At 39.7% G+C, this 25,566-nt stretch overlaps 11 protein-coding genes across 11 annotated transcripts; 4 read left to right on the plus strand and 7 right to left on the minus strand.

The window, feature by feature from the left end:
• Positions 1 to 1,669: 1,669 nt before the first annotated feature.
• V1514DRAFT_334304 (NUDIX hydrolase domain-like protein) lies at positions 1,670 to 3,335 on the minus strand. Its single transcript, XM_066928196.1, has 5 exons — positions 2,981 to 3,335; positions 2,730 to 2,849; positions 2,540 to 2,679; positions 2,410 to 2,488; positions 1,670 to 2,340 (listed from the first exon to the last, which is right to left on the minus strand). The coding sequence occupies exons 1-5, from the start codon at positions 3,186 to 3,188 to the stop codon at positions 2,111 to 2,113; spliced, it is 777 nt and encodes a 258-aa protein (XP_066782136.1). The 5' UTR covers positions 3,189 to 3,335; the 3' UTR covers positions 1,670 to 2,110.
• A 154-nt stretch (positions 3,336 to 3,489) lies between these two features.
• V1514DRAFT_334306 (uncharacterized protein) lies at positions 3,490 to 6,578 on the minus strand. The gene is made up of 2 exons (XM_066928197.1): positions 3,907 to 6,578; positions 3,490 to 3,833 (listed from the first exon to the last, which is right to left on the minus strand). Exons 1-2 carry the CDS (start codon positions 6,370 to 6,372, stop codon positions 3,798 to 3,800), a joined length of 2,502 nt encoding a protein of 833 aa, XP_066782137.1. The 5' UTR covers positions 6,373 to 6,578; the 3' UTR covers positions 3,490 to 3,797.
• Positions 6,579 to 6,619: 41 nt separating this feature from the next.
• On the minus strand, positions 6,620 to 7,851 carry V1514DRAFT_334309 (uncharacterized protein). The gene is made up of 3 exons (XM_066928198.1): positions 7,351 to 7,851; positions 7,026 to 7,295; positions 6,620 to 6,975 (listed from the first exon to the last, which is right to left on the minus strand). The coding sequence occupies exons 1-3, from the start codon at positions 7,661 to 7,663 to the stop codon at positions 6,698 to 6,700; spliced, it is 861 nt and encodes a 286-aa protein (XP_066782138.1). The 5' UTR covers positions 7,664 to 7,851; the 3' UTR covers positions 6,620 to 6,697.
• Positions 7,852 to 8,882: 1,031 nt separating this feature from the next.
• On the plus strand, positions 8,883 to 11,862 carry V1514DRAFT_129649 (ubiquitin carboxyl-terminal hydrolase-domain-containing protein). Its single transcript, XM_066924445.1, has 4 exons — positions 8,883 to 9,222; positions 9,277 to 9,354; positions 9,411 to 10,734; positions 10,804 to 11,862. The coding sequence occupies exons 2-4, from the start codon at positions 9,316 to 9,318 to the stop codon at positions 11,619 to 11,621; spliced, it is 2,181 nt and encodes a 726-aa protein (XP_066782139.1). The 5' UTR covers positions 8,883 to 9,222; positions 9,277 to 9,315; the 3' UTR covers positions 11,622 to 11,862.
• A 1-nt stretch (position 11,863) lies between these two features.
• V1514DRAFT_129622 (uncharacterized protein) lies at positions 11,864 to 12,620 on the plus strand. The gene has a single exon (XM_066924444.1). The coding sequence runs from the start codon at positions 12,070 to 12,072 to the stop codon at positions 12,460 to 12,462; it is 393 nt and encodes a 130-aa protein (XP_066782140.1). The 5' UTR covers positions 11,864 to 12,069; the 3' UTR covers positions 12,463 to 12,620.
• V1514DRAFT_129548 (YkoF-like protein) lies at positions 12,546 to 13,207 on the minus strand. Its single transcript, XM_066924443.1, has 3 exons — positions 13,057 to 13,207; positions 12,784 to 12,992; positions 12,546 to 12,732 (listed from the first exon to the last, which is right to left on the minus strand). Exons 1-3 carry the CDS (start codon positions 13,096 to 13,098, stop codon positions 12,630 to 12,632), a joined length of 354 nt encoding a protein of 117 aa, XP_066782141.1. The 5' UTR covers positions 13,099 to 13,207; the 3' UTR covers positions 12,546 to 12,629.
• V1514DRAFT_334318 (TAP42-like protein) lies at positions 13,059 to 14,525 on the plus strand. The gene has a single exon (XM_066928199.1). It carries the CDS (start codon positions 13,322 to 13,324, stop codon positions 14,447 to 14,449), a length of 1,128 nt encoding a protein of 375 aa, XP_066782142.1. The 5' UTR covers positions 13,059 to 13,321; the 3' UTR covers positions 14,450 to 14,525.
• V1514DRAFT_283368 (SGNH hydrolase-type esterase domain-containing protein) lies at positions 14,465 to 15,247 on the minus strand (the record flags this gene model as incomplete). The annotated part of the gene is made up of 1 exon (XM_066925123.1): positions 14,465 to 15,247. The coding sequence occupies one exon, from the start codon at positions 15,245 to 15,247 to the stop codon at positions 14,465 to 14,467; it is 783 nt and encodes a 260-aa protein (XP_066782143.1).
• A 240-nt stretch (positions 15,248 to 15,487) lies between these two features.
• On the minus strand, positions 15,488 to 17,549 carry V1514DRAFT_334321 (uncharacterized protein). Its single transcript, XM_066928200.1, has 2 exons — positions 16,840 to 17,549; positions 15,488 to 16,789 (listed from the first exon to the last, which is right to left on the minus strand). Exons 1-2 carry the CDS (start codon positions 17,362 to 17,364, stop codon positions 15,596 to 15,598), a joined length of 1,719 nt encoding a protein of 572 aa, XP_066782144.1. The 5' UTR covers positions 17,365 to 17,549; the 3' UTR covers positions 15,488 to 15,595.
• A 268-nt stretch (positions 17,550 to 17,817) lies between these two features.
• On the plus strand, positions 17,818 to 22,334 carry V1514DRAFT_353454 (uncharacterized protein). Its single transcript, XM_066929540.1, has 3 exons — positions 17,818 to 18,233; positions 18,308 to 21,575; positions 21,635 to 22,334. Exons 1-3 carry the CDS (start codon positions 17,871 to 17,873, stop codon positions 22,243 to 22,245), a joined length of 4,242 nt encoding a protein of 1,413 aa, XP_066782145.1. The 5' UTR covers positions 17,818 to 17,870; the 3' UTR covers positions 22,246 to 22,334.
• V1514DRAFT_334327 (uncharacterized protein) lies at positions 22,262 to 25,472 on the minus strand. The gene is made up of 4 exons (XM_066928201.1): positions 25,391 to 25,472; positions 24,434 to 25,337; positions 23,387 to 24,364; positions 22,262 to 23,327 (listed from the first exon to the last, which is right to left on the minus strand). The coding sequence occupies exons 2-4, from the start codon at positions 25,329 to 25,331 to the stop codon at positions 22,357 to 22,359; spliced, it is 2,847 nt and encodes a 948-aa protein (XP_066782146.1). The 5' UTR covers positions 25,332 to 25,337; positions 25,391 to 25,472; the 3' UTR covers positions 22,262 to 22,356.
• Between the last annotated feature and the right edge of the window lie 94 nt (positions 25,473 to 25,566).

Consider the following 25,566-nt stretch of genomic DNA (forward strand, 5'->3'; position numbering starts at 1 on the left):
CACTACTTTCACTATTCCCGAACAAAAAGCAGAATTACAGCACCACAATGTTATAATAAAATTAAATATTTTTAAAAAATAGAATTTACAATTAAAATAAACTATTTTGACAAGTGCCTGCAGTGTGTTCGGTACTGCGGCAGATGCTACAATGTGAAACACTCCGTTGGTACTGTTGACAAGGATCACCAACTTCCCGCAAATCGTGCTCTGGCTGATTATCAACACCACGTTGTTCCAGCAGCGCTTGTCCTTCCCCTATAGTAAGGCTCCCTCCTTTCTGGAGCTTAGTCCTTTTAGCCCTCCGACGCTTGGTTAGCGCACAGTTGGCCTCTCGAAGCACCTTGATCTCAGACCTCAGCATGGCCAATTCGTGCATTGTTGCCATTGTACCCTTTGTAAACTGATCAACAGCACTAATAATAGGTGTTGGAGAGCTACTTCCATGGCGCACAATTCGAGTTTTAAGAAAATCCGACTGCGAACAGGCCTCTGTTGGGTTAGAAGGCGTCTGTGAGAGCCAATGCTGGGTGTCGCGTACAGGAGAGCTAGGCGGCGGGTCACATGGGTGATACGCGACCTCACAAGCATCTCAACCTTCCGTCCGTACACCCGTTTCAATAGACCAAAGCAACCAACATCAAGGGGCTGAAGCAAATGTGATGAATGAGGTGGCATACAGACAGTTATAATATTTTTTTCGACGCAAAACCTGTTGAATTCGACCGAGCGATGGCTCTCGTGGCCTTCAATAACCAACATCCGATATACACCCGTGGTGCGACGAGCAGTATGTGTGTCGAAGTGCTTTATCCATTCCAGGCTGGTCTCATTCTTGATCCATCCATTCTCAGTAGTTCTGATGGCACAGTCATGTCGAAGGTCGGCTTCTGAGTACCAAGGTCCAAAGTGGTACACGCCCTTGAACACGATGAATGGCGGGACGCACCAACCATCTGCACACACTCCCTGAATCATCGTAGCCCATTCCCGGTTACCAGGTTGTACTGTTTTCGCCCTTCGACGTCTTTCGACGCGTGAAACGACCATCGCTGGGTTGATAATGCCAATCGCAAAGCCCGTCTCGTGGAAGTTGTAAAGATCACAATCTTGGATGCCGTACTTAGCCCTCATGCTCTGTACGAGCTCAAACCACGCGTTAATTTTTGCCGGATCTTCGCAGAAGGCTCTCTGGTAGTCATAACCACAATTAAATTGCATCCGGAACTCTGGCTGCCTCTTGACAAACTTCGAAGACCAGTTCTTCCCGACGCGTCCCGCGCCGCCCTCTGCCAGCAGGACATTAGCCATAGCTTCCACATCAGCAAGCCGGGGTGGAAATCCTCGCGCATCTTAATCCAATATGTATCTTAAAGAGTTTCCTCGTCAGTCTCGCCGAATTGGGGATGCAATCTTTTCGAGAGCGTCTACCCTTCAATCTGTAAGCAAGAGTAATTTTTGAGACTAGAAGAGGAAACTCTTTAAGATACATATTGGATTAAGATGCGCGAGGATTTCCACCCCGGCTTGCTGATGTGGAAGCTAGAGCGCGACGCAGGACGCGTCGGGAAGAACTGGTCTTCGAAGTTTGTCAAGATCCGGATGCGATTTAAACGTGTGGATTGGTGGAGTAGAAGTGTCCCGCTCGGTAATATGTCCTACGTTATAACATATAGAACTCATCTCTATTTGAAGAACTATAACACAACTTCTAAAACTAATACAAATTACAAAATTTAAAAAAAAAAATTAAAAATGTTTGCACAAGCAAACAAAAAACACAACTTAATACAAAATAGAAAAGTAAAACCCGTTTCCACCAATTTCAATTTCACTTTCTCGCAGTCGACCGATCATCGCAAGATTGCAACGTATAGTTACATGGAAAGAACCATAATATATCTTCAAACACCTTAAAACACTGCTTTTATGTTTATGATCTGAAAAAAACTGGCAAGAACTGCAAAATTAAATGCCTCAGCCATGATGCACAATGTCTATGTCCAACATATCAAAAAAAAATAAATACAAAAGTGACAATCTATACAATTTGCACAAATAACTCCGGTCCATATATCTTATACTCGCAAACAATTGTAAATGAGATCAATTACAACAGGCGCCTAATTTTTTCTTCACGGAATTTGGAAGCCTTGTCAAGATCGCTCCACCACTCGAAAAGATAGCTTTCACAAATAAGCTTAAACCATGGAGTAAAAATCAAGTTTTTATCTTCAAACATGCTTTTTAATTCTTCCGCACTAACATATTTAACGTCTTTCACTTCGTTCGGGTTCGCTGCGACTTTTGGATTGGCTTTGATAAACAAGATGTAATCAACTTTGATTGTTAGCGAGCACAAATACAGTAGAGGAAAAAAAAAATAGGTATTTCAACATTATAACTTACTCTCATGTTCACCCCAAATACCGTCACTTGGTGCCTTATAATGAATTCGTGTCAAGAAGTGGAATTTATCAACAGGAACCTAAAATATAAATTAACGCCAAGACTTGGAAAAAAATAAATAAGCACTCACATCCTGCGCTTCAATTCCGAGTTCTTGATCAAGCTTTCGTTGGGCAGCACGTTTCACTCCTTGAATCGAAGTCTCGAGATCGTGACCAATCTCTGATGGTATTGACAGAGGATGCGAGCAGCATGTGTTTGTCCACATTCCTTTAACCTGATCAGTAAACAAAATTAGCAATTCCATTACAATATCATACCTGGAAAAGTAATCTTCTCATCAGCTCGCTGTTGTAGTAAAAGCTTATTCTCATCGTTAAACAAAAATACAGAGAATGCACGGTGAAGCAGTCCGTTGTCAATGTTGGTCACAAGATGGCCTAAATGGTTTGTTAGTATTTAAATTAATGCATTTTCAAGTTAAATAGATATATTTGATATACTATTTTTGAGCCATATGCTGCTATTTGGAAAAAGAAAAATAAAAAAAAAAAAAAAAAAAAACACATACAAGTCTTTTTGCTTGCGCTTCCGCAAGGAACATCGTTCCAATCAAGAACAATGCAAACCTCTTCCATAAGACGAACTTGTTCATCATCATATCCATCAAACAACTCTTTGTCTTGAGCAGAGGGCTCAATGCTGGTTGATGCGACAATGTCTGGAAAAAGACGAAGAATTCGCTCACGCGTCACGGTAGTTTCAGTGATTGCGGACATTTTTAAGAATTCAGACCAAACAATTGACAATTCAATTAAACTATTAAGCTAAAAATATCGATAGTTTAACTAAAAAATATAGCTATTTTTCGTTAATATATGCGTTGCGCCGACGCCCTTGTTTTTAAACCTGCAGTTAGTGTGGAGAGTTTGGCAACTGGTTATCGAACTCGTCCCGAAGAATTTTAACTTTCATTGTTGCGTTTGCCATCTTCTCAAAGCTGTTTGTGGCATATCCTTCTAACCAGTTTAATACATTTACCCGAATACGAGACAACTTTGTTTTACAATTTTGATGAAAGGTGGAAGACATTTTTTTATTCATAACGAAATTCATAACATGGTTCATTCATTTACTCCTTCTGACCTTCACTCGCATACTTTCCCGCAGTGTGTAAAACTATCTGTTGAATCCTATATTCCATACTTTCAACTCTTGCTCCAAATGCATCAATAGACTCATCCAAATCGTGAAGTTTGGTATCAAGTGTTCGTACTTCGTACCGCAATCGGGCTGCAACAGCGTCCAAGTCTCTAATGCTAGTTGCAAGTAATCCTTGACGTGTAACAGAGCGTTGAAATTCTTGGTGAATGCTGTCAAACTGATTACTAGAATCTTGGAAAAATTGGGTGATGCTTGAAAGCCTTAGATCATATTCCTTTCTCAGTTTCTAAACTTTGTTAAAATCTACTGGAAAAGCAAAAAAAAAAACCTTACCTCTGTCTTCTGTTCCTGAATAATGCTCCATTTCTCTGTCTTTTGTACGCGTTCTAGCAAACGAAATACCATCTCAGTTGAATAATCAATAGTATCGTCGGTGGTAAGAATAGACTTTTCCAAATCTGAAAAAGATAATCGACGAGTTTCCGCATCGGTTAATTGATCAGTTATTCTATCGCCAGAGGTCGTAGCATCAGATAACTCTTTCAAGTTGGAACATGATCTCGAGAGTCGGACACCGACACAAAATTTACTACGATCGTTTTGCTGTGCGCTTCGAAATAATTGTAAAAACTCTGCTTCAATAGCCTTTAATCTTTCGTTTTCAGCTTTTTGTTCTGGATCAAGATTAATGTCAACTATACTCGATGCGTCGTCACCAGATTCTCTAGCCATTAAACTTCCGGATCTGGGTTTCCTTAACGCAGCTTTACTATCTTGGTCGTCTTCGTCATCTTCTTGATATCCCTCGTCCTCATCCTCATCCTCATCATCCTGATCAGGTTCAATGATCTCAGGCGTTTCTAGATATTCAATATCCTTGTCGTCTAAATTAGATGGTACTGCACTTTCTAAATTTTCGAGAGGCATTTCTGGCGAAAGCGTACTGTCATATTCCATCCTCTTGTCATTTGCTTCTTGACGCCGACGTAGTGGAAGTAAATTATCTTTTAACCTGTACACACCACTCCGCAGTACCTCATCGGTCTTGGTCTTTCCCTTTCTAACTACTTTTCTCAGGTCGCCTCTGCTGGTATGTTCCAATCTATTTCTGTATCTGTATTTAACAAAAGCTGGTACTTCGTCGGCTATTAAAGCAGCTTTAACTTGGCCATTTTCTGACTCCCGACCGGAAGGTATACTTTCGCTATCATTATTATTGTCATTTCCATCGCCAGTTATATCGGATTCTATTAGTTGATCATCAATAGCTTCGCCTGCAATGTTTACTGAAGTATCTTCAGCATCTGAACTACTATTCTTTAAACTTTTTGCAGGTAAAAAAGTCGGCTTTGCAACAGCTGACGAAGCCAGAGACGCGGCAGCTATTGCACTTGTAGCCACCCCATGTCTACCTTTAGGTTCAATTTTCGAAAGTTGCCCATAGCGTCCAAACCGTTCCTTATGTTTGCTTCCTTTTCCTAACCATAAATATCGAAGAGTGTTTCCATACAAATTTTCTAAAAATCGATCAAAATCCGGAGTCTCGACATCTATGGCATTTTGAGATTGAATTCCTGATATATCTTGCACAGTCGTCTTTACAACTTTTGTAATCGTAAACCTTTCCGATGCAGAAATTTTACCATTGATTCTTAAAAGTCGATCCCTAGTCGGCTTATCCAGTTTACCAGTCTTAGAAATCTTAGTCTGCTTTTGAAAGTGGCATATACTGCGCCTAAATGTATCAACATCAAAGGGATCTCTGGGTACAGGGCCACCGGTCGAGTTGAGTCTATGGCGACATCCAACAACCATTCCGATTAACGCTGCAACAGTGACTGGATTCATTCCTTTATCATTTGGATCGATATTGTAATGTAGCATACCAATCTTCTTCCACCATTGTGCAATTGCTTGCAAGGTAGCATCACAGAGTAAACCGTCTGCATGTCGCAAGCTAAACAACCCAAAATATGACAGAGATATCTGTACAACTTGGACCAGTTCGATGACAGCATCTTCAAAGGGAACTTTATCACTAATTCGAAAAATTTGGTAAAATTTGTCACGGCTAGCGTCTGGGGGCTTATTAAGCGTAATAGCTGATCTTCCACCGCAACCCATTCTTCGCAGATTCTCATTTAAAACAAACTCCTTCTGATGTTTCAAAATATCACCATCAGGAACAACGACTAATGATAGGTTTGAAGGGAATGCCGACAAATTTGTGACAAACAAAGTTCCCATATCTTCGCATGGTTTTTCCCTTGCATATAGTTTTGATATTTGTTCCATAAAATGAAAAACCTTTTTAGACCAAAATTCTTTATTTTTAGGTATAGAAATTGAGCCAACTGTTACGTGGTGCGTCGGGTTACCGGTGTAGCATATGATGGCTGAGATGTCAGACCTGGCACAAGCCCATTGTTCAACGAGGTACACTTCATAGCCACTGATCTGAAACACAGAAGAATCAATATGCACGTTATCTGAGGACTTCCAATCCTTCAAAACATTAAGATCTGGTACTAATATGGTTTCAAATTCTTGCTGAGGACTTAATCCCGAACCCCGGGTAGAACGGCGATGTAGTGGCAAAATTGTGGAAGATGAATATGCCAAGCATTCTGATTTGCTAAGAGCAGGTAAAATATCTGGAGTATTTGAATATGACGAAGACTTTTGAGAAACTGAAGAATCAGATTTCGAATGGGTCGGCGATAGGTGCTGAGATGAATATTGTGCCCCGTTGCCGTTGCTGCGACTAATAGGGTAAAACAGTGGCCCATAAAACGACATTTTATCGTGGTGACCACCCACTGATTGGCTTAAAAGCCGTTAAGAGATAATTTCAAGATCTTTAATATGTCTACAATAATTTTAGTATTGCCATCTAGTACCATTGTTCCGTTTAATTAAGGAGATTTGATTAGAACGCATTGACCATCTTAGAGTGCGAACTGCGAGCGTTAACGCAGTGTGACCTATACTTTCACGTGCGCTCTCGTCACATTCTACGTATATAATAGTCGCTCTTTGAATAGCATTTACGTAACCAAATAACTAATAATATATATAAATATATGCTCTATAACATTACACTTGGTAGTTTATGATTGTCAAATTAACTTCCCAGAGAATGACCTTGCCCTGCAAACGATGATCGTCCGCCATGCACTTCTGAGTTCGTACGCGAAATAGTCGGAGAAAGCGCTGGTGAATTTCCGCCTGAAGGAACACCTGCATCAACCGTTGTATCAATTATAACTCTATGTTTGGACGCGCTGTCATCTGAAATAAACCGGGGCAATAATTTATTGAGATTACGACTGGATAAGTTTGATTCGGCTCTCAGGATAACTTGCTGTGAAGCTTTGATATTGTTGAGATATCCAAGACCATCTAATAGAAAAGTTAGCACCCGACTAATTTACATTGATCGATATACTAACAAGCATAGCCTGTCAAAAGACCAAATAAATGGCCCAAGAAACTCGACCCAGGAAGTAAAAGCGCAATGACAAACAGCGTAATGATCGGTGTAGTCCAAGTCGGGATATGCAATGAGGGGGACAGGTAAATTGATTGTCTTAGGGCATAATCCTTCAGTGCAAAATACGCCATGAAGGTGAAAACCCAGCCGCTCGCTCCAAGCGTAATAACATGAGATGATACAATAGTGGAAACCGCCACATATGCAATACCAGGAAGAACACTAAAAACTATAGGCCTGTTAACAACTATCGCTAAAAAAATATTGAATGCAGAGATAAATACCTAACAAGCTCGCCGCAGTTCCGATTGTTCCTGTTTCTTCTTCAAACGATGACAGAACAGGAGCCAAAGCAATAACATTGAAAAACAAATGTAAAAAGTTTTGATGAACAATTGGATAGGTAATTAGTCGGTGTATTCCACCATGGAGTACTGCATTGACATCGAGAGCGAAGAATAGAGTGACTGAAGGAAAGATGACGCTGATAAAATACACGCCGATAATGGTGCTCAGTGTAAGAAATGTAAGATATGGAAGAGCTATAAATCGCTCCTGTAAAGCTTGTAATTGAGGCACTGAGCGTAAAATAGCCATTGCTAAGTGGTTTATTTTTTTTGAACGAGGCGGATTCTGCTTTGTTTATTAATCGATCAGTCGTTGCTACAATTAAATAAAATTAAAACAGAAAAAGTCGTCCAATCTGTATGATAAATAAAGCTTCTTCATAAGCTACCTCTAAAGTTGCACAAATAGAACAAAGGTGGAAGAGAATCTGACAAACGACAAGCTTATTGACTATTTCCATTGCAGAATACGGCCCGTACAGCAAGGCGTGCAGCTTCCACGGCAGGGTAACATGTATAGGACAACAAAAGTTCGCCGTAGTTGTGAGCATATTGAATAAACCGTTTATTTAATAATCATTGTATTATCTTTAGTGTCATTCTTTAACTCTGGCTCGGCTAAAAGATATATTTAAATTGATTATTGGCGACGTTTGTAGCCTCAAGTTTGCCGATATTCGGATGTTGGTCATACGAGCTCCGTAGCGGTTGGTGATCCATCTTTGCTTTGCAAAATGTAACTTCGTGTAACTATCAATTCTGTCTCTTGTTTTCTTCCTGTGATCTCGATTATTGCGATAATCTATTTGGTGACTAGTATCTATTTCCCGTCCGTCGACTCGATAGGTGCGATGGGGACTACGGTGAGTTTGTGCTGCGTCACAACAGTTGTGTGTCTACAAAGGAGCACGGCGGTTCCACAAACCATATGTCTTTTACAGGTAGGAATTAGAATATTTGAAATATTAACAGTCAAGTGCAACGCTTGTTGTATTGTTTGATTTTTCGTCCAGTTTCTGCTTCTGCACTCGTAGATGGTCTTGTGTTTGGTGCGTTTGGTGCGTTTGGTGCGTTTGGTGCTGCTGATCATACTGTTCTGGGCTTCTTACGATCTATTACCACATGAGCGAAATTTTCTGCTTTTCTACTTCCACGGTTGAGTTTGTTTCAACTAGATTGCGTGACCGGATGAACTCAACTTAGCAATATGTACGATACGTCTCATTAGCCCAGATGTCATTTGTCAGTCTCTTACCTTCTAATAAAAGTTTAACATGCTTGTTGAAAATCTGATTTTGTATGCCAGTTACAATCCTTTTTAATGACGATATGACCGCCGCCTTTCTTGCTGCTTATTGAGTCCGTCATCCAAATGATCAATGGCGAACCTCGGAGTCTGTTCGCCATACCACTTCCTAAAAAATGGTACCGTGGAGTAACCTCCAACGCAATAATATGAATACGTAAAATCAAAGACTTTCCGCATTTGAAGCATCAAGACTGAAAGATGAATACTTCAGAAGCGACGACAAATCGCGTAATCAATCAATGATGGATCTTATACGAATTTCGCTTCTCAAACGCGTATAGTTGGCACACCATGTAGCTAACTCGATGCAGATCTCGCAACATTTTCTAGAGGAGCAGTGTTTATTAGACGTAGTTAACACTAATATATTAAATTGACAAGAAAAAAAAGTAAGACGCATGGTGTGCACGTACATATTAACAGTTAGTTGGGTTAGGTCGCTGCTGGTTTGACGCGCACGCTAACGGCATACGCATGACCCCTCCAGCTGTGAGCATGAGGTCAGCTCATTTGTGATTTTTTATTTTACTAGGATGTCAATCTAATATCCCAAGTTGTTATATATATAGCTTGTTAGTACGTCACGGAGAATTATGCTCAAGCTAAAACGAGATCGGCGACGAGCTGCGCAGGTACGATACTTGACCCCACTTGGAGTACGGATTTGATGCTGACCGTTATCACTTAGCAAGCCAGCAAGATATATCTCGATTTTGAAAATTCTCTTCATTCTTCAGCCAAATCTTCAGATGTTGAATTACTTGCTCCTGTTTTGGTTAGTCAGTTAATCAAAGAAGGATTTAAAGTGACTTTAGAAGATGCTCGGGGTGCTATTCGATCACGGTATGCAGCAGGGGATTTAAAGAAGGCCAAAGAACTTTTTAAATATGTGAAGGATGCGAATGACGGCATACTTCTTGACGTTCAAGAAGATGTGACTGTGACAAACACAGCTGCTCAAGCTAGCTCTGGCGGATCAGAGATCACTCTAACGGCCTCTTCAAGCGACATTTACGATACATCTAGTAAAGCAAGGTTAAAGTTCCTCCCCATGCTTGGAGCTGAAAATTTCAATGGCATTACATGCTATCTTGATTCTCTCCTTTTTGCCATGTACGCTCGTCTTGAGGCATTTGAGCCAATATTATACAGAGTATATCCTGATGGGCCTTTGCAAAAATTATCGGCATTACTGCGACTATGGGTCAATTTATTACGCGCCGGAAAGCTTATTACGACTGACATTACTTCGCAACTGCGGTTAGCATTAGTTGAAAATGGTTGGGTAGATGCCGGTTCAAACCAGCAACAGGATGCATCCGAGGCCTTTGTGTTTATAACTGAAAAGCTATCTATGCCACTTCTCACGCTAAAAATGGATATTGCTCACGGCGGTAAGGAGGCCAGTGAAGATGATCACAAGTTTATCAATGAACGTCTATTACATGTTCCTGTGCTTGGTACCCCAAAAGATCCGCCAATTACTCTGGAACAGTGCTTGGAAGAATATTTTGCAAATTCAGTTATTGTCAAGCGAGAATTAGAACGGAGGCAGTCTGTATCTAATAACAGCACGCCAAAATTTCCTGTTACGAAAATTGAAACGGTAGAAGTGCTCGATGGTAAACCCAAACGGTCTGGAACTATCGATGTGCGCCCAGAGGTACTCAGTAGGGTTCAAGAAGAGACAAAACATCACAAAGAGAGTATAGTGTCAAGCTTTCGAAATTACAGTTTTGGAAACTCTGCGTTTGAGAATGCGATAGCTTCTGGCTCATCCTCGTCAGTCATTGTTGATAAAGCACTTTTGGATCACGAAAAGCCTCATCCAACAAGGCGAAGAAATTCTACATTGCGAAATGCGAAAAATGAAATTTCTTTACCTGCATGGATTTTTTTACAACTTCTTCCCTTTTATACAGATTCGGCTCCACAGAGTACATCTGCTGAGCATTTTGGACTCAAACGACCTGTTCTGGCTATTTGCCTTAAACGATATTCATGGGCTAATGGTAATGCCAGTAGAAATGATCGCAAAGTATTAATTCCAGAAGTTATTGACCTTCCACATTTTGTTGCAGATGATCATAATCCAGTCAATGATTCCAGCAAGGCTTTGTATGGCAATTTTAGACTAGTACTAGAAGCTGCTGTGTGTCACAGAGGAAATTCTGTCAGTTCAGGACATTACGTTTCGTTTGTTCGTGATAATTTATTTGGATATCGTTCAGGGGATGAAGCAGCTGTAAACGATCTTGGGGATGATAGTAGCTCTAATGCATCCGCAGCATTACTTGAAGGAGACAGTTGGTTGAAGTTTGACGATCTAGCCAATCCTAAAGTTAGCTCAACTACCTTGCGCAGTGCCATGTCTACCGAAGTGCCGTACTTGTTGTTTTATAGAATGGTCCACATTGATGAGGAAATTGGACTTGAACATGTTACTTCTAACGAAAGTTCAAGTACTCATTTAGGACTGGAGACTCCACTTTCATCAACTTCTACGGCTACATCAGCCATAAGCACACTGTCGTTGCCATCGTCATTTTGTAATCTAGATGACGAAGGTAATTCTTATTCCGTGCTTGTGCAATCCAAAAGCATTCCTATTCAAGGAAGTACAGATATAGAACGAACAAGTAGGACACCTAATCATAATTCAAGTTCCACTTCTCTTACTCCAGCCAAGCTGAAGAAAAAATGGCGGGCAAGAAGTTCGGGTCGGAAACAAGCAGAGAGTGATAGTTTAGAACAGGCAGGCACAGATGAGCGAGTAAGCTACTCTCACTATTCTCATCGTCACCATCATCATCACCGGCACCATCTTCATCGCAAATATAGACATGCTAATGCTGGTGATGATGATAAAATTGAAGAAGATAAATGCTTAATATCATGAAATTACAAAGTGCTTACGCATTTAAACCTATAATAACTTGGGAGGAATAGGAAATTTTTTTTGCCTCTAATAGTCTTTTTATTATAGATTTGAGTTTTTGTGATAAATTACGAATTTTTTTTGTCTCAGAAGACCATATATTTTACGAACCCCAGTGTTGTAAAATGGTATACCAAAGTCAAAAGATAAGTTTGAATTAATATTAGAATAAACTCTTTTTGTAAAGACCCGCTCGTTTTATGATATCTCAAATGGGGCTGTTACATGATACACCGTCTGAACGTCCATAATAGTTAATAAATATGCAATATGGATAAACCCAGCAGCCAGCCATCCTATGACATGTGATTTCTAAGTTAGTTGGTATTTATTTATTCGATGAAAAATTCGTATATAAAACCGCATAATCGGTCTACTGAACTATAGCATATAACTTCTGCAAAAACAGATGAAAGCAATTACAGCAGTCCACTTTTTTCTTCGCCTCGTTCAGCTATTTGTAGGCGGAATAATCCTTGGAGACTACTCTTATGAAGTCTATAATCTTCGGAAGGCCGATTCTGGCTTGTCGGTTCCATCAGTATACATATTCACGCTATCAATATGTAGCGGAAGTCTCGTTTCAGTAATATTTTCAATATTTATATCAAAAGCTGGTATAAACCCTTGGTACTTGTGTATTTGGGATGCAACTCTTGGATTGTTGAGTATTGTTGGATTTGTATGGACTATTCTTGACATGTCACCGTTCTATTGCGCGTGGAATGCATTTAATCCGTTTACCAAAAACAGTTGTGGTCGAATGAGAGCGGCCATAATTTTCTTGTTAATTAATGGGTAAGTTGTCAGAATTGTTGTGTATTTTCGTTATCTGACAATTGGGATAGTGCCTTGTGGTTTATAAGCGCAGCATATCGGCGAATAAGTTACATTCGTCGTGAAAAAACCAACAAAAAAGACTTGTCCTAAACCAAATTTTAAACTCGATTATAATTTTAAGTGTCTATATTATACAACTGATTTAGTTTCGCTTGCTTGCTGCTTTTTCTTCTCTTCCAGTATCTTTTCAACAACTGCAACTTTTTCAGGAAAAGATTGCTTTTTATCGATTCTAATATGATGAATTTAGTGTACTTAAAGATAAAAAATAATTTCACTCTACCTTGTTCCAATACGAATATCGCTTTGTGCTCTTGGAATTCCAAGGTCATGGAGAACCTGATGTGCCTTTCCAATCAACTCTGTAACTTCGTCCCATGGTCCCTCTACTGTAGTCCCAGCAGAGTGCATCGAATATGTCAGACCGCTACTGCGGATCATGACTTGTACTTCAGCAATGTACTGCGATAACGAGGCAGTCGGAGTTCCGATCTAATTGACTTCAGTAGGATACAGTAATCCTGGTAAATGGATACCCGATTAATTAATGACTTACTGGAATAATACAGAAATCTGCTGTGCATTTCAAATCAACCATGATGAAGTAGTAAAATCAAGCCTTTTGTCACGTTTTAAATGAGTGAATTTTCTTGGTTGATAGTTTCGTGATAACCTTCGTTGTGATCCCAGTTTATTATAGTTATTGGAAATGCACGCGAAACTCGATATGCATACAATTTCATATTTAAATATTTGAACTAGGCCAACCTGTTCTACTCTAAAATCTACGACACTCAAATAGAGATCAGGGCAAAATCAGAATGACCGATCAAAATCGAACTCTTAAAGAGGAGTTTGCATCGGCGCTTTCTTCATACACTAAGCTGATCCCTGACTATGCGACCATACAAATTCCATCATCTACAAGCAGTTCAAATGACGCACTTAGTACAGAGAAGTATACATCATTATTATTGGAAACAATTCTGCTATTTGAATCTGCAAAGCAAAAATCCGAACGTTTGTCCCTGTTCAGTTTAAATGAGACAGTCGATGACATTGGCACAAACAACATCCAATACCTTGCCATTGACTACTATCTTGCAATTCTAAACGATAAAATTTCTACACAAACCACATTTGAACGCAAACCGTTAGCCTTAAAGACAAAGAAGTTATATCTAACGTTTTTAACTTTATGTGATTCATATGGACTACTTGAGAAACAGCCGTCAAATCTATTGCGTGAAATTCTAGAAGCTCCTATAGACACGCCTTCGTTTTCCATTGCATTTGAAAGGGGATTTAGTGATAGTGGAGCACAGAGACAGGCTAAAATTGCTAAATACAATAGAGAGAAGGAACTGGAGAAAGCAATTAAAGACCTTAGAAGTCGGCCAGATCGCATCAAAAATGACGAGGACGGAGATGACGTTGGCAGGCAGTTATACTTGCAACAGATTGCTCTTTTTGTAGAACGATCATTTAATGTTCTACAAAGTCTGGATGTTGAGTTAGAAGTTTTGGCTTTTGCAGCAACTCGGCCCATCGAGACGGACGTGAAACAACTACCAAGGGAAATGGAAAAGGGTGATTACTCTGAACGACTTGATCTTCCTAAACCGGGCTTAGATCCTCGAGCACCAATTCTCTCCTCGGCGGGAAAAATAAATAGACCGTTCACTATTGTGTCGTCCAGGGATCAGATTCGGAAGAATGTGTTCAAACCTGACTACATTTTGCCAACCATGACCATCGATGAGTATCTAAAAGAAGAACGAATGAGAGGGGGTATAATCGAAGGTGGTGGTCCAGATTCTGCAAAGAAATCTGAAAGTGATGAAGATAATGAAGAAGAAAACGACAAGGAGACTTATAAGCAACGAAAATGGGATGAATTCAAGGAGGCAAATCCTAAAGGATCGGGAAATACAATGAATCGTGGTTAAATTTAATGCATAGTATTACTTAGTGAATTTTTTCGACTTATCCAACCAGCCAGGCTCAACACCTGGGAGATCTGCCATACTGACACCTGGCCATTGATTCAAAACTGTTGTGATATGGTTATATAGGACTTTATAGCCCTTTCCATTTAGATGAAGTCCGTCTAGTGTAAACTCTCCAATCCTAAGCTCTCTATCTGCAGTTAACGGATTATGCTCATCAAATACATTTGAAAATGAGCTGTATCCTGCCGCTTCGGCGATTGCTGTAAATAAATCGACTTTCCGTACCACATCTCCGTATCCAAAATCGTGGCTAAGTAATGCGTCCACATATTTCTTAGTCTCACATTGACTTCGGTCCCGTCCTTGAGTCCGACTTGATGAACTTCGTAACTTTGTTTCACTTATTGGTGCAGGCGTGATGAGAAGTATTTTTGCTAAAGGAAATCGCTCTTGGATAATTTTAATATATTGAGAAACATTTTTGATAAATTGATCTACAGGTACGTGATGCAGTGTATTTTCTAAAGGGCAGTCGTTGGTACCAAGCCATAACACAAACAGTAGCGCATTATCTTTTCCAACCCGCTCAAGTTCGTGCACAACTCTGTCGAATTGAGACTTGAGCCAGATAGTATTGTATCCACATAAGCCTCGGTTTAAAACATCTGCTCTCCTCATGTAATAGTGTTGCAGTCCAGCAGAAAAAGAAAAGTCCAAGCCTTGATTCCAAGACAATTCGGTTTGCGAGTCACCAAAAAGTATCACTTTCTTGTAATCGGGTACTAAAGTTGGCATTGTGATGTTATGATATGTTTTATTTGTCCAGTTAACAATATTGCATATGATTATATATATATATGTCAGCTTTATGAAAAATAACCATATGCCTGATCTCATATATGTGCGACAACAGGATAGATACGTGGTTGATCTGGATGGATCAAAAATACCCCTGAAGAGATATAGTAGCAAAATATTATTTAGTGTTAAACAAAGCAAAAAGCAAATAATGCGAACCTGCTTTTTAATACCATTGTTTGGATATCATTTACTATATACTATAATTATCAAAAATTTCATTTGTTTTCGTATAAAATCATTAAATCACATACACATCCTTTTAATTAACCAAATCTCAATTAATTAGCCCAATCGCTCTTCCCATAATCGTTCTTCATTCATTGTCCGTTCATTTAAAGCCTTAACAAACTTCCAAACTTCGGAATCCGCAATATTCCAAGCTTCAACCATTTTTCTAGTTCTTATAAAAGTGCCAGTCTTACTCAAAACTTGAGATTTCACTGTTGTAAGAATATCAGATAGTGTTTTTACAACATCTCTATCAGGAGTTCTGTCTGGCCGTTTTGTTTCAGATTCGATTACAAAATGTTCATAGTCTTCCTTAGAAACGCAATATGAGACTGCGGATAATACTTCAGGAAAGCTGCTAACTTCTAAATCACTAAATTCTTTTTGGGAACTTCTCTTAACCCGAGGTAAATCAAACCCAGCTGCCCAGCTAAAATAACTGTCTACTTCACAGTTTGCCAAATTCCATTGCTCCTCAAAAGTTGAGATATACGCTGACTTTAGAATGATGCTGTTTACCACTGCTAGTTTCTTTATTTGAAGCGCGCGTTCAGGAGCACCATACTCCCTATCAACCACAGACTGAGTCGCCTTAATTAGCCATTGATCCCTTAATGTTTTCCGCCGCACAAAATCTGCATTTATATTATCTGTGTGATGTGTTAATGCAAGTAGAGTCATAGGATGCGGCAGAGTAATCAAAGAAAACAAAGACGAAGTCGAATCAGGCACTGAAGTTACAAGCTGGAGGGAGTATTTATGGCCATTGCAGTGAAAGCATTTTGGAATATTCGAGGGGCAAGTTGCGTCCAAATCAGTAGGTGGGCATTTAATTAATGCATTGGCGGTCGCTATAGACGGATACGTTATTGAGGATGCAAAATCTGGAAACGGATTAACCACTGACACTCCCCCTGGAAATTGAGACATAAAATTTGAGTGCAGGTGTGCCCTAATTAAATCTGGAACTTTGTATTGTGGAATTTGATAGTGTTGAGAAACATATGAGTAACTGTAATCCGCAAACTGCCCAATCTTAGATTCTGTATGGAAGGAGCCCTTCATCTGCCCAATAGCATGCGAAATCCGCTCTGAGCTGAATATGCGCCGTAGAAGTTCGTCAACCGATTCCGTGGAACCAAATATTAAATTTGTGCCCAAGTCTTTGTAAATTGAAAAACGACTAAATTTACAACTTCGTAGAAATAGAAGTTGCTCGTCCGCAGGGGACTTAATCATAGGAATAATCTGCGAACTAGTTAAACTAATGTCAAAACTGAATCGTACAGCACGCTTACTCTATGACTAGTCAAAATTCCAGTAGGTACGGAAGAATAAGCCATTAATCGTAACAAAGATTTCCGGTGCTCATCAGGTATGCCAAGCCGATCCAAAGTGGTATATTTCTTATGCGTCTTTGCATTTTCTATGTTAAGCAACACTGGTTTGAACCCAGCCGACCAAAATGCTTTCCTCCAAGCTTGAACAATTTCTTTCTCAAGTGTTACATTATTACCCTGAGCTTCGATTTCTTCTGGGTCAAAATAAGCGTAAACTGGGCAACGCTCTTCAAGTAACGGCAAAACAACAACGTCGATATCGGCGCTAGATACCAAAAATGAGAAAGGCGTTTCCCAACTTTGCGAAGGAATATAGTTGTTCGCAGGCACTTCAGTTACTGATGATACATGGACCTGAACGCGAGTCATATCGGAATGAGATTTTGGATAGCAATCGACAAAGAAGATCAGCCCGACCGCTACCAGCAACAGGATCACTGCCCGCCTTCGTCCTCGTACGAATGAATAAAATTTATTCGTCATTAAATAATTGTAAAAAAAGGCCTTAAAAAGACTTGCATACTTCTGCTATTGTTTAAATGTTCGTTAAATTGCAGCAATAAAATCGTGACATTAGCGATTGTGAGATTTTAAACATTTTGGAATTGGGTGACGTTGCGCTGGTTCAGGTTTAGACCAGGTAACAGTTTTGACGCTGCACACTACTTTTCCTATTATTTCTTTTGATTGTACCCTAATTAATAGCATACAAACTATACAATTCTTTCACAAAATTCATCGTCTCAAATTAACTACCATCACTGGACTTTTTCAAGGAGTTTTAGGCTACGTATTGCAGTCAACTATCAGTTACTGTAATTTCAATTAACGCCCTGATTTTGGTTTCGGTTTCAGTTTCGCTGCGCCGCATCGTTTTGTGGATGACTCAGATGGACTTTCCTCGGGCGAAATTTTCGTTTTATATTGAATTTACGTAGTTTTCATACATTTTTCACGAATTTATATATTTACAATATCAACGTCTGACCATGTCTTCTGATTCTCGATTAGAATATTGGGCAGATGTTCTGCGAAGCCCCACGCTTGCAACTCTGCCCACAGATTTTTCTAGACCTGTGCCTATCCATGTCGTTGAAGCAAAACATGACTATGAACTTCCGGCATCTACAATTGAAGCATTGAAAGAGTTAGCCATTGTCGACGGTGATTCGACTGAATCTTTTTCGACTTATACTATTGCATTGACCGCTTTTATTATTCTTGCTTTTCGATTGACTGGCGATGAAGATATTATTGTTGGCGCAAACTCAGAACTGCGCGAACCCTTGGTCGTGCGATCTTCTTTGACTGGCCAATTACCTTTTGTTAACGTCCTCAAGACCGTTCATAAGGTAAGCATCGGAATTAATTTTTTTAATGATATGTTAAGTTTTATTTCTTGGAACAGAACTAATAATTTTTAAAGCTTGAACGAGAAGGCGCACAACACTCAGTTGACTTTGCTGATTTAATTTCCTACATTCAAAAGAAGTCTAATTCAGCCGAAGCACCTGCTTTATTCAAAATTTCATTTTTGCGATCTGGAAAGGATGAGGATCGTCATTTGCTTGCTTCTCTGGAAAGCCTTGTGACTGACCTGACAGTCTTCGTCGACGAGTCATCTTTAAAGCCAATTATCCATTTTCACTACAATTCATTGCTTTTTAAGAGTGAACGTATTGCAATTATTGCGGAACAACTTAGTCAGATTATTAAAACTGGTTCAGCAGCACCTTCAGTCGCGATTGGTGCAATTAATTTATCTTCTGATAAGCAAAAAGATGTACTGCCGGATCCAACCAAGGATCTACATTGGGGAAACTTTCGTGGAGCCATACATGATATTTTTTCTGCAAATGCTCAGAAGCACCCCGACAGACTTTGTGTTTTTGAAACCAAGAATCCATTTGAAGAAGATTCTAAGGACAGATCGTTTACCTATAAGCAAATTGACGAAGCTTCAAATATTCTTGCCCATCATCTTATTTCTAAGGGAATAGTGTTGGGAGACGTTGTTACTGTTTACGCATATCGTGGAGTTGATTTAGTCGTTTCTGTAATGGGTGTCCTTAAAGCAGGAGGTACGTTTTCGGTTATTGATCCAGCGTATCCCCCTGCCAGGCAGAATATTTATTTAGAGGTTGCACAGCCCAAGGCTTTGGTTATTCTTCAAAAGGCTGGAAAACTTGCATCATTAGTGCGCAAGTATGTTGAAACTGAATTGAATCTTCTCGCAGACGTTCCTGAACTTGCCCTACAAGACGATGGTAGTCTTATCGGAGGTCTCGTAAACGGCAATGATATTTTTGCCGATCAAGTGTCATTGAAGGCTAAGTCTACTGGGGTTATAGTAGGACCAGACAGCAATCCCACGTTGTCGTTCACGTCCGGATCTGAAGGCATTCCCAAAGGTGTTAGAGGTCGACATTTCTCGCTGACATATTATTTTCCATGGATGGCAGAAACCTTTGGTCTTTCAGAAAACGACAAGTTTACAATGTTGAGTGGTATTGCACATGACCCTATTCAAAGAGATATTTTTACTCCGCTTTTTCTGGGTGCTCATTTGCTAGTTCCTAGTGCTGATGATATCGGAACTCCTGGTCGTCTGGCTGAGTGGATGTCGGAAAATGGAGCTACTGTTACTCATTTGACTCCTGCCATGGGACAGCTATTGTCAGCACAAGCAACCGCTGCTATTCCATCTCTTCATCACGCATTTTTTGTAGGTGACATTCTTACAAAAAGAGACTGCTTGCGTCTTCAAGCACTGGCCAGAAATGTTTTCATTGTTAACATGTATGGCACTACTGAAACTCAGAGAGCAGTGTCTTATTTTGAAGTTGCATCTATTGCTAAGGATCCCACATTTTTGCAATCACAGAAGGAAATCATGGTTGCTGGCAAGGGAATGCTGGATGTTCAACTCTTGGTTGTTAATCGCCATGACAGACAGCAAACATGTGGCATCGGTGAGGTTGGTGAGATTTATGTTCGCGCAGGTGGTCTTGCCGAAGGCTATCTTAGGCTTCCCGACTTGACAAAAGAAAAGTTTGTTAAATCTTGGTTTGTTTCTGAAGGTCATTGGAAGGATACGCCTGGCGACGAGCCATGGAAAGACTATTGGCTTGGACCACGTGATAGATTATATCGTACTGGTGATCTTGGAAGATACACACCCGAGGGAAATGTTGAGTGCAGTGGACGAGCAGACGATCAGGTTAAAATTCGTGGCTTCAGAATTGAACTCGGTGAAATTGATACTCATCTTTCTCAGCACAAGTTGGTACGAGAGAACGTGACTTTGGTTAAACGAAATAAAGATGAAGAACCAACGTTGGTGTCATATATTGTTCCTCACAACCAAGGAGACGTTGATGGATTCCTTTCTGGCCATGAAAGCTTAGACGAGGAGCACGATCCTATTATTAAAGGACTGGTAAAGTATCGACGACTTATTAAAAATATTCGTGAATATCTTAAAACCAAGCTTCCATCTTACTCGGTTCCTACGGTTATCGTCCCACTGAACAGAATGCCACTTAATCCAAACGGCAAGGTTGATAAACCTGCACTTCCATTCCCAGATACCTTTCAACTTGCAGCCGTGGCTAAGCGATCTAAATCTAACAAGGCCGAGGAGGATCCAGTTTTCACGCCTACTCAGGCTGCCATTAGAGATGTCTGGTTAGACGTTCTTCCACAGACACCAGCTTCACTATCTCCTACGGATTCATTTTTTGATATTGGAGGACATTCAATTTTAGCGACTAGAATGATTTTTGAAGTGCGAAAGAGATTTGTTGTCAATTTGCCATTGGGTTTCATTTACTCGCACCCTACTATTTCCGAACTTGCTGCTGAAATCGAATCACTCAATGGTGCAGATATTCATGGTGCAGAAGAGCCGAAGTGGGATAATGTAGCTCAGACTAATGACAGTACTCGGTTGTCAGAATATGAGGCTGATGCACAGACTATTATTAAGGATATTTTGCCAAAGAAGTTTGTTTCGGTTACCAAGCCATTTTTACCAGGTGAGGCTCAAACAATTTTGATTACCGGTGCTACCGGTTTTCTTGGTTCATATTTGGTCCATGACTTATTAGTTAAGCATGGTGACCAGACTAATTTTAAACTGATTCTTCATGTCAGAGCGAAGACTCCGGAAGATGGATTGGGAAGGTTTAAGAGTAGCGCAATTGCGTATGGTGTATGGGATGATAGTTTTGTGTCACGCATTACTATTATAACTGGGTCGCTTGAAGAAGAGCGTCTTGGAATTTCTGAAGAAACATGGAACACGCTTGCTAATGAAGTTGACGCTATTATTCACAATGGTGCTCAAGTTCACTGGGTATACCCATATTCCAGACTGCGAGGACCTAATGTGCTTGGAACTACTTACTTATTGCAGTTTGCTTCCTTTGGCAAGCCAAAAACATTCACGTTCGTTTCATCCACGTCTGCTATTGATACGGAATACTACGTTCGTCTTTCTGATGATCTCACATCAAAAGGCGGCGCAGGTGTTTTGGAATCTGATGACCTTGCAGGTTCTAGAACAGGTTTGGGTAATGGATATGGCCAAAGCAAATGGGCCGCGGAACATATTATCAGGGAAGCAGGAAGACGAGGACTTACTGGAGCGATCGTGAGACCTGGCTATGTAACTGGCGAGTCGAAATCTGGAAGTAAGTTTATGTACTATTTGCAAACCTAGTATGATCTAACGAAGACGCCTTTTAATTAGTTACCAATACTGATGATTTCATTGTCAGAATGATTAAGGGTTGCATACAACTTGGACTCACTCCTGATATTTACAACACAGTCAACATGGTTCCAGTGGACCATGTTGCACGTGTTGTAGTTGCTTCTTCATTGTATTCTCCCAAGGCAGGCGAATTAAAGGTTGTTCAAGTTACTGGCCATCCACGTCTTAGATTTAATCAGTTTCTTGATAACTTGGCAGTTTTCGGCTACTCGACTAAAAAAGTTGATTATATTCCTTGGCGTATTGCTCTGGAACGATACGTTGTTGAAGAATCTAAGGATAATGCCTTATATCCCCTTCTTCATTTCGTGTTAGATAATCTCCCGCAGTCTACCAAGGCTCCTGAGCTTGATGATCGTAACGCAGTGGCTGCGCTTAAGCATGATGCAGAAGTGTGGGCTGGTGAAGATGCTTCAGGTGGTAAGGGTATTGATGAAGCCACGGTGGGAATTTATCTTGCATATCTAGTTGAAATAGGGTTCTTAAAAGCGCCATTGCAAGAAGGAGCTAAAGAATTACCCAAGATTACGTTGTCGGAAAGCACAAAGGAGGCTTTAATTAGTGTCGGTGGTCGCGGTGGAAAATAAAATACTTAACAATATGAAGCATCTCTTTTTTTCGCCAATCGTGAAATGTTTTCGTCTATAAAAGTATATATAATACAAAGATTTTTTAAAAAAAATGTACAAAAAAGTTTTTTAATGATCACCTGCAACCCGAGTTTCATGCTGCGGTGCCGTATTTGTAAATCCCATTTTTTTGCGTTGTGCCTTCCCAGATGACGTTTGACCAAATTGTTTATGCCAATCTCTAATAGCAGTAATTGACGACATCTCGTCGCTAATGGACGATCCAGTGACCTTTAGTGCTTTGTCAAAATGATGCTTTTGCAGAATTCGAGTAGGACCTTTGATACAATTCGCACTGTCCAATTTTTTATATGATTCTGTATCAACCTGATTATGATCTCGAGACGCCTTGATTTCCTTGACTGCTTCAAGCGCTGCCGTGACGCAAACGTTCTTTATATCAGAACCAGAAAAAAATACGGTCGATTTCACTAAATCATCAAGATTGACAGATGAATCAAGTTGTTCTCCTTGTAAATGAATTTTAAAAATGTCCCTTCTGTTTTCTTCAGTTGGGAGATCGACAAGAATTCGCCTAGGAAACCTTCTCAATACAGCATCATCAAGGTCAAATGGTCGGTTTGTGGCACCAATTAGTAAGATTCCGTCAGATTTTATACCATCCCATTCTAACATAAACTGATTAATGGTTTCTCGAGTCTTGCTATACTTTGAACTGTCTGACCTATTAGCCAAAAGAGCGTCAACTTCATCTATAAAAATAACACAAGGTTTTAACTTCCTAGCAAGAGAAAATAATGTATCAACATTTTTTTCCGCTTCACCGACGTATTTATGAAGAATATCAGATGGCTTGATATCCAAAACCCTTGTGTCACCAGATTTGGCTAATGCTTTCACCAGCATGGTTTTACCAGTTCCTGGCGGACCGTAAAGTAAAACACCACTAACATGATGATTGGCAAGAACACCATAGCTGAATTCGTATGGCATAGACAACGAAAGAGAAATTGAGTCATTTAATGAATCAATAGTAGATTTTGGAGCAATTACATCCTCAAAAGTTACCCGAATATCAGCTATGATTTCCATTAGATATCTTTTTTTTTTCATAAACAAAACAGTTAATACTCCATACCTGGTTCGATCAAACGATTTATTAACAAATTTTCTCTTTTGTTAAGATCGAGAGCATCCAGATTTTTCCGAGTGGAACTACTATCTTTTGTCTTTGTCGAGGTATCTGTCGGTTTATTAGACGCTTCACCGGAGTGTTCTATGCCAAACGTTTGGGGAGACTTGATCCACGCATCATGCAAATGATCCATTCCTTTCACAATTTCAACCGCTTCTTCAAATAAGTGAGTATTCACCGAAGACTCTCGCTGCCATATCATCTGACCTTTTAAGATCGTGATCAGTGTAAACAACCTCTGAGGCTCAAGAATACCTGCCGAAAGAAATTCAATGCCACTTGTAGGTGACGCGTCATATTCCCAACCATGAGGAAAATTTAAAAATTTGAAATGACCATTATGTGAATACTCAATATCGTGTTCAGTGTTTCCATTCAAAGTCCTATCATATGAAGATTCTGACGCTTCATCTTCCAGCCACTTTGTACCCAAAGAACGTTGAAGATAAATATCAATATATGAGGCGTTTATTAATCTATATCTTGCAGCGGTTTCACTAGCAGCATTTGCATTGTACGACAGATTCGACAATGGAATTGACAAATCAAGCATTCCAGATTCATCTTCATTGTGTTGATTACTACCATTTCGCATTCCTTCTTTTACTTGAGGTGATTCAAACTTTGCATGACTGATGTGTGCAAGAATAGCGCGAGTATGATCTTGTTCCTGTTGTGCCTGTGTTTGCGCATGCCTCTCACGAGAACTAGCAATCATAATAACCCGCTGGCCTAACCAACGTTTCATTCCAATAAGAGATTCTAACTCGGCAATAAATATTTCACCTAATGCTGAGTTAACTATTTCATCATAATCTTGAACGTGAACAATGATTGGATTTTCCCTTGATTCATGCGATCTTTTGGAGTGTGCAGTGTCAAATATTGAATAAGCCACCGAAAGAAAATAGTCATCTAAAGCTGAATCTTTGTCAGTCCAGGACGACTTTTGGTTTTGTGGTGGTTCAAAGACATGTACAGAGACATTACTATTTTGCAGCGGCTCGAAATCATCTTCATCATCTACGGCACTTTGATATTCTGATGCTTTGACTTCAGAATCGTCTCTAAACAAATAATTGACATCATATATTCTATCCAACTGAAGTGAAGAAAGCTTCGGCGAAGAATTCATGTGATTACCGACAATGAGATCCAGATCAATGTCGTTTATCCGAATTAAGTCTGCACCTAAATTCTCTGCAAACCGCTCCACCAATGTATCCACATAAAGCATCGACTGCCCTTTTGTGGGCCTAATCATGATTTTCCATTTATTTGACCATGCCGTGACTGAGTGATGTAAATTTGGAAGTGATAATCCGGAGATAACAAATGATATGATGAAATTCCATAACCGTTGATCGACCCCGTACGAATTCTGACAAGGTTCGATCTTTAAATTGTCCTTCTCCATAATTTTTTTCCAGAAGTTTTCAATCGTAAAAGTTTTTTCAGATTCGGCCAGTTGTGCATTTAAAAACACATTGTGGTTTCGGAAATCATCAACAACTTTTTGGTGCTCCTTAAAGGCATTCGAAATTGATGGCCCATTTTTGGCAAAAGTTAGTAATTTTTCCTTGTCCGTTTCTGAAAGTTCCCATGCATTTTGTGCCTTGATACCCAACCTATCTTTTAGCAAAGCGAAAATTTCTGGGTGAACATAGTTGTTCTGTGCTTGATGCGAAGCTGTTTCCACAATATTGGCGCGACGAATTGAGCATGAAAAATTACGCTTATAGACTAAACTATAAGAAAATACTTTTAAACTTATATGAAGATCTGGCCGCAATCTTGTAAAGTGGTTTGAAAGATGCCATTTAATCACATTGGATACCTTTAAACACGCCCGTTGATTTTGACCTTTAGCCAATATAAGGCAATTCATAAGACACTAAAAATAAGATTACTACCTCATCTTATATAAGAACATTGTTAAAAACGTACAGGTCAAGAAAAAAGCCAATCACCCGGCTAATTCTTGGTTTCAATTTATCTCTTGTATACTATCAATCTACACTAAGCCAAGTATTCAGTTAGCAAAACCTTGCTAGCATGCTAACGAATTTTCATTTATACGATGAAGCCGGGTAACAAAAGGAGGGCATCGACATCTCTCATTA

The sequence above is a fragment of the Lipomyces japonicus genome (genome assembly GCF_038497905.1).
Source record: "Lipomyces japonicus strain CBS 7319 unplaced genomic scaffold V1514scaffold_33, whole genome shotgun sequence".
Classification (NCBI taxonomy): Eukaryota; Fungi; Ascomycota; class Lipomycetes; order Lipomycetales; family Lipomycetaceae; genus Lipomyces; species Lipomyces japonicus.

Excerpts from the sequence above, each read along its gene's own strand:
- V1514DRAFT_334304 (XM_066928196.1), bottom strand. The coding sequence starts at position 3,188 with ATGTCCGCAATCACTGAAACTACCGTGACGCGTGAGCGAATTCTTCGT. Across the intron at positions 2,680-2,729 it reads TGAGAAGATTACTTTTCCAG|GAATGTGGACAAACACATGC; the intron begins GTATGATATTGT and ends ATCAGGTTAAAG. Across the intron at positions 2,341-2,409 it reads TATTTGGGGTGAACATGAGA|TTGATTACATCTTGTTTATC; the intron begins GTAAGTTATAAT and ends TAACAATCAAAG.
- V1514DRAFT_334306 (XM_066928197.1), bottom strand. The coding sequence starts at position 6,372 with ATGTCGTTTTATGGGCCACTGTTTTACCCTATTAGTCGCAGCAACGGC. Across the intron at positions 3,834-3,906 it reads TTCAGGAACAGAAGACAGAG|GCTTTCAAGCATCACCCAAT; the intron begins GTAAGGTTTTTT and ends ATATGATCTAAG.
- V1514DRAFT_334309 (XM_066928198.1), bottom strand. The coding sequence starts at position 7,663 with ATGGCTATTTTACGCTCAGTGCCTCAATTACAAGCTTTACAGGAGCGA. Across the intron at positions 7,296-7,350 it reads AACTGCGGCGAGCTTGTTAG|TTTTTAGTGTTCTTCCTGGT; the intron begins GTATTTATCTCT and ends ACAGGCCTATAG. Across the intron at positions 6,976-7,025 it reads TCTTTTGACAGGCTATGCTT|ATGGTCTTGGATATCTCAAC; the intron begins GTTAGTATATCG and ends CTTTTCTATTAG.
- V1514DRAFT_129649 (XM_066924445.1), top strand. The coding sequence starts at position 9,316 with ATGCTCAAGCTAAAACGAGATCGGCGACGAGCTGCGCAG. Across the intron at positions 9,355-9,410 it reads ATCGGCGACGAGCTGCGCAG|CAAGCCAGCAAGATATATCT; the intron begins GTACGATACTTG and ends GTTATCACTTAG. Across the intron at positions 10,735-10,803 it reads ACGATATTCATGGGCTAATG|ATGATCATAATCCAGTCAAT; the intron begins GTAATGCCAGTA and ends ATTTTGTTGCAG.
- V1514DRAFT_129622 (XM_066924444.1), top strand. The coding sequence starts at position 12,070 with ATGAAAGCAATTACAGCAGTCCACTTTTTTCTTCGCCTCGTTCAGCTA.
- V1514DRAFT_129548 (XM_066924443.1), bottom strand. The coding sequence starts at position 13,098 with ATGGTTGATTTGAAATGCACAGCAGATTTCTGTATTATTCCA. Across the intron at positions 12,993-13,056 it reads CAGATTTCTGTATTATTCCA|ATCGGAACTCCGACTGCCTC; the intron begins GTAAGTCATTAA and ends GAAGTCAATTAG. Across the intron at positions 12,733-12,783 it reads GATATTCGTATTGGAACAAG|AATCGATAAAAAGCAATCTT; the intron begins GTAGAGTGAAAT and ends TCATCATATTAG.
- V1514DRAFT_334318 (XM_066928199.1), top strand. The coding sequence starts at position 13,322 with ATGACCGATCAAAATCGAACTCTTAAAGAGGAGTTTGCATCGGCGCTT.
- V1514DRAFT_334321 (XM_066928200.1), bottom strand. The coding sequence starts at position 17,364 with ATGACGAATAAATTTTATTCATTCGTACGAGGACGAAGGCGGGCAGTG. Across the intron at positions 16,790-16,839 it reads GAATTTTGACTAGTCATAGA|ATTATTCCTATGATTAAGTC; the intron begins GTAAGCGTGCTG and ends ACTAGTTCGCAG.
- V1514DRAFT_353454 (XM_066929540.1), top strand. The coding sequence starts at position 17,871 with ATGTCTTCTGATTCTCGATTAGAATATTGGGCAGATGTTCTGCGAAGC. Across the intron at positions 18,234-18,307 it reads TCCTCAAGACCGTTCATAAG|CTTGAACGAGAAGGCGCACA; the intron begins GTAAGCATCGGA and ends TAATTTTTAAAG. Across the intron at positions 21,576-21,634 it reads TGGCGAGTCGAAATCTGGAA|TTACCAATACTGATGATTTC; the intron begins GTAAGTTTATGT and ends CCTTTTAATTAG.
- V1514DRAFT_334327 (XM_066928201.1), bottom strand. The coding sequence starts at position 25,331 with ATGAATTGCCTTATATTGGCTAAAGGTCAAAATCAACGGGCGTGTTTA. Across the intron at positions 24,365-24,433 it reads TTTCGAGCCGCTGCAAAATA|CTTTAGATGACTATTTTCTT; the intron begins GTAATGTCTCTG and ends ACAAAGATTCAG. Across the intron at positions 23,328-23,386 it reads AAATCGTTTGATCGAACCAG|CTGATATTCGGGTAACTTTT; the intron begins GTATGGAGTATT and ends TGGAAATCATAG.